The 9,949-nt window shown below is 41.6% G+C and overlaps 1 protein-coding gene across 1 annotated transcript; it reads right to left on the bottom strand.

Moving 5' to 3' along the window:
* Window positions 1-2,282: 2,282 nt before the first annotated feature.
* LOC100663540 (olfactory receptor 6X1-like) lies at window positions 2,283-3,937 on the bottom strand. Its single transcript, XM_003418272.4, has one exon. The coding sequence runs from the start codon at window positions 3,240-3,242 to the stop codon at window positions 2,283-2,285; it is 960 nt and encodes a 319-aa protein (XP_003418320.2). The 5' UTR covers window positions 3,243-3,937.
* Between the last annotated feature and the right edge of the window lie 6,012 nt (window positions 3,938-9,949).

Here is a 9,949-nt window from a genome sequence, read left to right as displayed (position 1 = left end):
CTGCCAGACGTGTCATTAATGCACAAAATAGTCAGATAGTAGATTTTTTACTATTATTGTAAATGAAAAATATTGGATAATGAGATAGTCGACAAGCAAAGAATAAAACCAAACCAACCCACTGCTGTTGAGTTGATTCCTATAGGATTATAGCAACAGTAGGGTCCCTATGAGAGTAGAACTGTCCCATAGTGTTTCCAAGGAGCAGATGGTGGATCCAAACTGCCGACCCTTTTGCTTAGCAGCTAAGCTCTTAACCACTGTGCCACTGGGACTCCATAAGTATATATATATACACACATACACACATATATTTATGTACACATGTACATGTATGTATATATATACATACATACATACATAGAGATTGAGAGATGAGATTGTGGGGCTGGTAAGTACCAGATCCATGTGTCAGGCTACAGGCTGAAGACAGTTGTAGTCTTGTGTCCCAAAATGTGTAGGTCAGGCGATGAGAAGAGTGTTCTGGAAAAATGCTACTTATAGTCAGGGGACAGAACACACCCTAGAGAAACTCCTTTTTGTTTATTTATTTATTGTGCTTTAGGTGAAAGTTTACAGATCAAGTCAGTCTCTCATACAAAAAAGTACACACGCCTTACTATGTACTCCTAGCTCCTCTCCTAATAAGACAGCACATTCCTCCTCTCCACTTTGTATTCCCCATATCCATTCAACCAGCTCCTATCCCCTTCTTCCTTCTCATCTCGCCACCAGAAAGGAGTTCCCCACATAGTCTCATGTGTCTGCTTGAGCCAAGAAACTCACTCCTCACCAGTATCATTGTCTATCTTATAGTCCAGTCCAATCCCTGTCTGGAGAGTTGGTTTTGGGAATGGTTCCAATCTTGGGCTAACAAAGGGTCAGGGGACCATAACCGTCAGGGTCCCTCCAGTCTCAGTCAGATCATTAAGCCTGGTCTTTTTACAAGAATTTGAGATCTGCATCCCAATGTTCTCCTGCTCCATCAGGGATTCCCTGTCAAGGCAGTGATCGGTGGTAGCTGGTTTTTCCTGTCTCAGGCTGATGGAGTCTCTGGTTTATGTGGCCCTGTCTGTCTTGTGAGCTCATCTTTACCATATGTCTTTGGTGTTCTTCATTCTCTTTTGCTCCAGGTAGGTTGAGACCAATTGATGTGCCTTAGATGGCCACTTACTAGCATTTAAGACCCCAGATGGCTCTCACCAAAATGGGATGCAGAACGTTTTCTTAATATTTTGTTATGCCAATTGACCTAGGTATCCCCTGAAACCGTGTATCCCCAGAGTCCCATCCCTGCTACTCTAACCTTTGAAGCATTTGGTTGTATTCAGGAAACTTCTTTGCTTTTGGGAGAAACTCCTTTTTGATCTAAGGTCTTCAATTAATTGAGTGAGACCCACTGACATTATGGAAGGTAATCCGTTTTACTTAAGGCCCTCTCATTTAATCGCATGTGATTTCTTTATAACAGCACTTAGACTAATGTTTTACTGAACAAAAGTTTACACATAAAACTAACCATCACACATACACATAATCATAGGATTTGGAAAATTTTTTCTTCAACGTAGATTTAAATGTTCCCCTGAAGTTTTGTAGTGAGAGAACCTGCTTAACCTTGTCTAAGTTTGAATAATAGACCCTGTTGTTAATAACTAACATCCTGTGGAACACATCGTAAAAATATTGCTTTACTTAAGGGTGTACATTTTTAGGAATAAATAAACTCAAGAACTCAATATCAAGCCAGGATTTGGCTCAGATCTAGCTATGAGGTCAATCTTGTCATTCAAGTTATTGATAGTAGAAAAATAACTAATATCCAGGGATCTGAGTATGTGATTGTTAACAATATTGCTTGGACGGACCTTTGTGTGCTTCCTTACTCTCTTGGAGAAAGGTGTACTATATACATTTTGGAAAGATGTTTGGACTCCAGAAACCCAAGAACCAGTAGGGTGCAATGTGAAGTCTCAAGCTCTGTCGTGTTTCTGTGGCCAGGGCTCCTTTTCCTCAAAACAGCCTTCCAGCTTCTCCTGACACTGGAGGTGGACAACAGACTCCTTGGTATCTTTGGACCTTGGCGTTTCAAATTGTTGAAGGAAATTGGATCTAATGCCTGGCTCTCTGGATGTCGTCTTGTAACTTTCATCACTCTTGGTGCTCAGGTATTAGAAAAATCTCTATAGCACTTGGATAGGCTTCTCTAACTCTGGTATTTCCAGCTTCTAGAACTGATTCTCTGGTGGACTTAAAATGCTGCTTAAGTATCTCAACTCAAACTATGGGCTGTGTTGCACGTTTTTCTCTTGATGATGAGCCTTTGGACAAGCCATTGCCTTCATCAGGGCTCCTTTCACCTCCTTGTTTCTAATGGTATAAATAAAGGGATTCAGAAGGGGGGTGAGGATAGTATTTAGCACAGATACCACCTTATTAATGTTAAAGGAGGAGTGTGTTGTGGGTCTTAGGTACATGAACAGAACAGCTCCGTAGAGTAGGGAGACAACTGTCAGGTGAGAGGCACAGGTAGAGAAAGCTTTCTGGCGGCCAGTGGCTGAAGAAATCTGTAGGATGGTGGACAGTATGCAGATATAAGAAATTGTTGTAAAGAAGAGTGACCCTGGGATCACCAAGCTGGTTGCCAGGAGACTCAGGAGCTCCAAAAGGGTGGTGTCAGTGCAGGCAGCTTTCAGGATGGGACCAACATCGCAGTAGAAATGATTGATGACATTGTTGCCACAGAATGGCACCTGGATAAGTGGCAGCGTCTGACAAAAGATAATGGTGAAGCCTGCCACCCAGGAACTGAGGGCCAGCCGCAGGCAGAGGTTGCTGGTCATGATGGTAGGGTAGTGAAGGGGCTTGCAGATGGCCAGGTAGCGGTCAAAAGACATGACAGTGAGAATGAGGAACTCGGTGGTGCCCAGGAAGAAGTGGAAGAAGGCCTGCAGCAGGCAGCAGGGAATGCAAATAACTGTTCTTGCTACCACAAAGGTTTCTAGCAGTTTGGGGATGACCGTGGTGGTGTACCAGATCTCAAGGAAGGACAAGTTGCAAAGGAAGAAATACATTGGAATTTGTAGCCTGGGCTCAGCCCAGACAATGATGATAATGAGCCCATTGCCTCCAAGGGTTAATATGTAGATGAGAAAGATCACTATGAAGAGAGGGATTTGTAGTCCCTGGATACCAGGAAAGCCTATGAGAATGAACTCTGTGATTGCTGTGCCATTTCTCATGTCCCTTGATGTTCTAGAAAAACAGAAAAAGAAAGGAGCATCTCAGAAATTTTACAATTCGTTTGAGTATAATTTGGGAAGAAAAAGGGAGGATTCTGGGTTCTTCAGGACTCCCACCCACACATACACGGACACACACACACACACGCACGTACACACACAGGGCCCCTTTCATAGTGATAGTTTGGCTTGCCCCTTTGTTAGCAAACTGGCTTTTAACGGACTTTGAAAGTATTAAGTACCCTTGAATAATGAAACAGCATTATTTTTTTACACTTACACAACTATAAAAACAATCGTTTTTAAATCTAGTGGTTTATCTGTCAATAATCCATATGATTATTTTAAATGAACAGTTTTATATAATGGCATATGTACAAAACATGGCTAAGAGTTCACAAAAAGTTAACTTCCACTCCTATAATATATTCTGGAAGAGAATACTTGAATTTTATATTATAGATATGTTTAAGAAAGCTGATCATAACCTATATATATTTTTTATTTTAAAAAACATTTTATTTATTTTTATTGTGCTTTAAGTGAAAGTTTACAAATCAAGTCAGTCTCTCATACAAAAACGTTTACACACCTTGCTATGTACTCCTAACTGCTCTCTCCCTAGTGATTCAGCACACTCCTTATTTCCACGCTGTACCCCCCAAGTCCATTCAGCCAGCTCCTATCCCCCTCTGCCTTCTCATCTCGCCTCCAGACAGGAGCTGCCCACATAGTCTCATGTGTGTACTTGAGCCAAGAAGCTTACTCCCTACCAGTATCATTTTCTGTATTATCGTCCAGTCTAATCCATCTGAAGAGTTGGCTTTGGGAATGGTTCCAGTCTTGGGCTAACAAAGGGTCCGGGACTGTGACCTCTGGGGTCACTCTAGTCTCAGTCAGACTATTAAGTTTGTTTTTTTTATGAGAATTTGAGGTCTGCATCCCACTGTTTTCCTGCTCCATCAGGGATTCTCTGTTGTGTTCCCTGTCAGGGCAGTAATTGGTGGTAGCCGGGCAACCTCTAGTTCTTCCAGTGTCAGGCTGATGTAGTCTCTGGTTTATGTTATAACCTATGTATTTATATAACTAAAAACCATTGTCATTATATTAGTCATGAGATACAACTTAGATAACAGAACAGATCTTTTTTTTTTTGGTAAGAATCCACTTCCAAGTCCTACTTCAGATACTTTTCTTTAAAGGACACTTAAAAATGTTCAAAATTAAATGGAGAAAACTGCTTAGTAAGTCAGGAAATGTAATAAACTTTAATGCAAAATTCCAAGGTCAGCTGAATCAGGGCCTGATATAGGTACCAGATATCACATTGACTCTGACTCATGGTGACCCCAAGTATGTCAGAGTAAAACTGTGCTCCGTAGGGTTTTCGATGGCTGATATTTTGGAAGTAGATTACCAGGCCTTTCTTCTGAGGCATCCCTGTGTGGACTCAAACTTCCATCCTCTTGGTTAGTAGCCAAGTGCATTAACCATTTACATCACCCAGGGAGTCCTCTGGTATATAGTGAGTACCTAATAAAGGTTTGTTGAATAAAGACCTGTAGATGCTATCCTAAAAAAGTGAAAAGGATAGTGAATGCTAAGGACAAACAAATTGGAAATTCTGGAAAGTATATTCCTACCAAAACTTTCTATCTTTTCATACCAAGTAAAACATTGTATTTGTATATGAAATGCATAGGCTGAGAGCTTTCTTTCTGTTCTACTAATAAAAAAAAAAAAAATTTTTTTTTTTACTAATATTCACTAGAAAATAGTAAATCTCCTTTCCTTTTATTTAGAATATTTTTTCATATGGTTTTCCTTTGATATGGGTAAGGTAAATTACTATGAAATGAATTGCACAATTTTCAAAGTATGTAATTTTCTTTGCACGAAAGAGGCAGCTCACAGTTTACTGATATGTTTCATAATTTTTTCCCCCTATGAGAAAGCAGTAATTCTCTGAGTGCTTAGGGGAGAAATTACTTCCTTTTTCTCCTACCCCTTTTCTAGACCAGGGAAGGATTTTTCTTTGTTTATAATGCCACAAAAAAAAGCTCTGAGAAATTAAAGAAACAGACAGCTTTTAAACTTGTACTAATGACCAGTATAACTGACCATGAACCTGGTCTCTCTGTATAGGGAAGATGGGGAATTATCTTCATTCCCCACATGGAGAGTGGCAGTTTTTCCAGCCCAATATAAAATTTGCAAGGGCTAAACAGCCCACAGTTTGGAGAATTGGACCTATTAATTCCACAAGCGTTCGTTCAGATCATACTGTTACAAGTCCTGTTAGACGCTTAAGAAGTTTATGGGTATGGAGAGAGGCCATGTATAATAATCACAACATAGCCTGTGAGTGAAAGTGTGGCGTTGTACACAGATTGTTTTGAGAGCACATGGAAGGGACCCCTTACTTAGTCTGGGGAGGGGCTAAAGGAGGGTTTTTAGAGAAGGAGGTGCTAAGCTGAATCTTGTTATCTGCCATGGAGTTGGCCCCTGACTCAGGGGGACCCCATGCACAGTGCTGCTGAAACCTGTTCAGCATCACAGCCAACACACAAGCCTCCACTGAGAGATGGGTGGCGGCTGCATGGAAGGTGCATTGGCCCGGCAAACCTGAGTCTCTCACATGAAAAACAAGAATTCTGCCACGAATCATCACTGTTCTCCAAAGCTGAGTCCTAAAAAACCCTAGTGCTGTCAAGTCGATTCTGACTCATAGCTACCCTATAGGACAGAGTAGAACTGCCCCATAGAGTTTCCAAGGAGCTCCTGGCAGATCCAAACTGCCAACCTTTGGATTAGCAGCCATAGCACTTAACCACTATGCCACCAGGGTTTCTAGCTGAGTCCTAGAGAAGTTAAATAGGGAAGGAACATGGGGTAGGGGAGTGGAAATGCATTCCAGACAAGGATCAATGTTTGTGGGAATGGAAGTAGAACAGAGACTCCACAATGACCTGAAGCTGGGATTCAGGCTTGTCCTGGCACATCTGATAACCTCACAGGTGGGGCAGGCCTCCTGCGAGTCAGCTGAACATGATGGATTCTCCATGTTTTTGGAGGGGAGAATCTTGAGTGAGGGAGTTGCTAAGATGGGCAAGTGTGTGTGTGTCTGCATGTGTCTGAATGTGTGTATGCGGGGACAGCATGGTGTCAGCCGACCTCCCTAACATATGCTTTCTGGAGAAAGGGGCTGCAGCTGATGGCTGAATGAGCTCTTTTGAGATCCTGGTGACAAACAGCACTGCTGTGCTATCTGTGGGGCACAGAGAAGGAGAGACGTACTCTCTCTAGTCTTGTAAGGAACCTGCCTGAGTTTGCATCAGGAGGCCCCAGGAGCAGCAGCAGTAGTGTTGGGAGAAATGGTGCTGGCAGGAGTGGCAGTACCAGGCGAGAGCAGTGGCTCCCAGCAAAGTAGCAGCCGTGTCCGCCAGAAAGATGCAGAGCAAGAGATGTGGCAGAAACCAGGGCAGCTGCCTGCACGGCTGACTGGACTGGGTCATGAGTATACATGATGTTTTGTGAGATTTTGAGGGAGCTTAGAGGTCTTGGATTAGCAGGACAGCAAAATTCAGAGAAACACAACAAGGAATCTTAGGAAACTAAGGTTATATAGAATTTAAAATACTGGACTAAGCGCTGCAGTCTATATGCTTATCAAAATTTAATTGTATACTCTTGACTGTTTTTCCTGTAGAAAAGTGACAATGCATAGGGTCATATGATATTCCTCCTTATTTCCCTATATTACTCACCAAAACAAACAAACAAACCTACTTCTTACTCATGGTGAACCCATGTGTGTCCAAGTAGAACTGTGCTCTACAGGGTTTTCAGTGGCTGATTTTTCTAGAAGTAGATCACCAGACCTGTGTTCCGAGGTGCCTCTTGGTGTATTTGAACCATCATCCTTTCTGTTAGTAGTGCTTAACTGTTTGCACAACCCAGGGATACCTCAACTGGTCACTAAGTCCTGTTAATTTTACCTACTTAAAAAAAAAAAAAAACCTGTTGCCATTGAGTTGATTCCAACTCATAGCAACCCTATAGGACAGAGTAGAACTGCCCCATGGAGTTTCCAAGGAGCACCAAGTAGATTCCAACTGCTGACCTTTTGGTTATCAGCTATAGCACTTAACCACTATGTCACCAGAGTTTCCTTTACCTCCTTAATTCCAATCTGTTCCTTTCTTTCCAGGGTAACTGAGGCTACTTTAATTCATGCAGTCACCTTTCTTCAGGATTAAAGTATAGCCTCCTAACTTGACTTCCTGTCTCCTGACCTGCCACATTCTTTTCTAGCCATATTTCAAGTTGTTGCATGGATGACCACTCTAGAACACAATTCTGGCATGTCGTTCCTGAGAACCTTGAGAGTAATATCCAAACTCCTTAGCTTGACATTCAGAACGATTGATGCTCTGGTATTGGATTACTCTTGTTCAGAAGTCAGCACACTATGGCCCCCGCCTGTTTTTGTGAATAAAGTTTTTCAGGAACACAGCCACGCCTACTCATTTATGTATTGTCTGTGGCTGCTTTTGTGCTACAGTGGCAGAATTGAGTAGCTGTGACAAAGACCATATGGCCCATAAAGCCTAAAATATTTACTGTCGAATCGTTTACAGAAAGGGTTTGCTGACCATTGCTCTAGTCCTGAAAGTTCCATCCTCTCTCTTGCCCCCTAGTCCTTGCAAGTGCTATTCCCTTTGATGAGTACCCTTCCCTACTATCTCTATTATTTGGCTGAGTTCTTTCTGACTTTTAGGTCTCAGATTAGGAGCACCTCCATGGGAAGCTGTCCCTGACTCTTCATTCCAGCCTAATGTAGGAGCTAACCTTACATGCATCTGTAATACCTCATGAGTATCTATATCTGGAGACTTACAGAATTGTATTTCCTATTTACTTGGCTTCCCACTTAGACTTTAAGCCCTTTGAGGGCAGCAATATATCCATAGGGCCTAACACAGAGTTTAGTACAAAATAAACCCTAAAAGATATTTTAAAAGCAATTATATCAACTGCGTAGCTTGTTGTTCCTGTGTCTCCAGGTACTTACAAGTCTGTGTAGACTGATACGTGCTTCCATTTATGTGTGCCACTATCTCTTATAGTTCAAATTCTCGAGACATGTCATAACAGGGGACTGTTCACTGAATAATTTGTCTCAGAGTCTACTGCTGCTTCTAGCCTTTCTTTATGTGATTTCTGTTCCATGGGAGGCTTTCTGCCCCACCTTTCCTGAATCAGGGGTACACTGTTTCTTACTGTGTCCTGGTTGTGCTCCTAGCTTCTCCAGACTGGCCTGAGTACAGTTAGCTTTCTTAGCTCATTTCATGCTCCATGGCTTTGAGATTGAGCTGTCATTTATTTTTTTCTTTCTGAGCTATGACTGTTGCTACAACGGATCCTGTATTTTTCTTAAGCTTTTCATAGTTTCAGAAGAAGAAAAAGAGAACAGTGTTTATGAATTTATTTTCTGCTCTGGATTTGAGCTAAGGGCAAAATATCCCCATGCTTCACTTTGTTGTTGTTGCTGTTTTTTTAATTGTGGTAAATATGTATGCTACAAAACATTCACCATTTCACCAATCTTGACCTGTACAGTTCAGTGACATTAATTCTGCCCATCATGTTGTTCAGCCATCACCCTTATCTGTCCCCAAAGTTCTTCATCATGTTTTGTTTTATAATTATTGGTGGAGGACAGTTTCTATTTTTCAAGACTTTGATCATGCAGTAAATTTGAAGAATCCCAGTGGTTGTACACCCTTAAAGCAGAGGCAACCCGTATATAACCTATAGATCCACAAAGGGAAGAGCATCCAGAATCACTACTTGGGGGGCTGTACGGAGCTGGAATGCAAGTAAAGAGAGCCAGTCTGAAACTCATGCCAAGGATTGATGGTTCTGGGTAAGGGGCAGAGAATAAAGACTTCTCTCTTTAGGAAACTCCATGTCTAGGCCATTTTCTGCATGAGACAGAAATCCACCTATTGGAATTTACTTCTAGACTTCCAGGCATCAAGGCTAGCTATATATGTTTATTATGGAGAAAAGCAAACCTTTATTGAAAATAGTATTCTTTCCCTCTTTTTGGCAAAGCAATACTCACAGCACTAACGATTCCCAGGGAAGCACGTTCGATCCTGTGGTGTGTCCTTGTCCACAAGTGGATTGAAAGGAAAGACAGAAACTGGTTATAAACCGGTCTAATTGTAACAGAAAATTTCCTTTTTCCTTTCTGACCTAGGAAAATCAATCTCTCTCTCTAAAATTTAAGGCAAGTGGCATTATGCAATACTGAAGTCTATTTGTAAAGCTGTCAAGAAATGTTAAGATTTCTTCAGAGCTACGGTGAATTGTATTCAGAGTGATTAATGCATCAGTTCACACTAGGTCAAGATTTCTTCTCAGAATAATGATTTGTTAGTGGGGCCCTTTCATAGCTCCCTTTGGGACATCAGTCTCCATGGATGTGCTCCAAGGAACCCCAGGAGACAAGTCTCACTAAAAGTTTATTTCTAAGTCAAGCTGAGGAATTTGTAGTTTTCTGAGTTCTAATTGGTACCAGTCATCCCGTCAATCCTGAGGTAATTAAGCAAAGTCTGAGAATCCATGGTTTTATGTGTTTTGACTCTTAAATTTCCCAGTTTCTCCAAGAAAGGAAATTAGTGGTACCTAAATAGAGT

The sequence above is a fragment of the Loxodonta africana genome, chromosome 15 (assembly GCF_030014295.1).
Source record: "Loxodonta africana isolate mLoxAfr1 chromosome 15, mLoxAfr1.hap2, whole genome shotgun sequence".
Classification (NCBI taxonomy): domain Eukaryota; kingdom Metazoa; phylum Chordata; class Mammalia; order Proboscidea; family Elephantidae; genus Loxodonta; species Loxodonta africana.
This window is presented reverse-complemented; position numbering and strand designations above follow the sequence as displayed.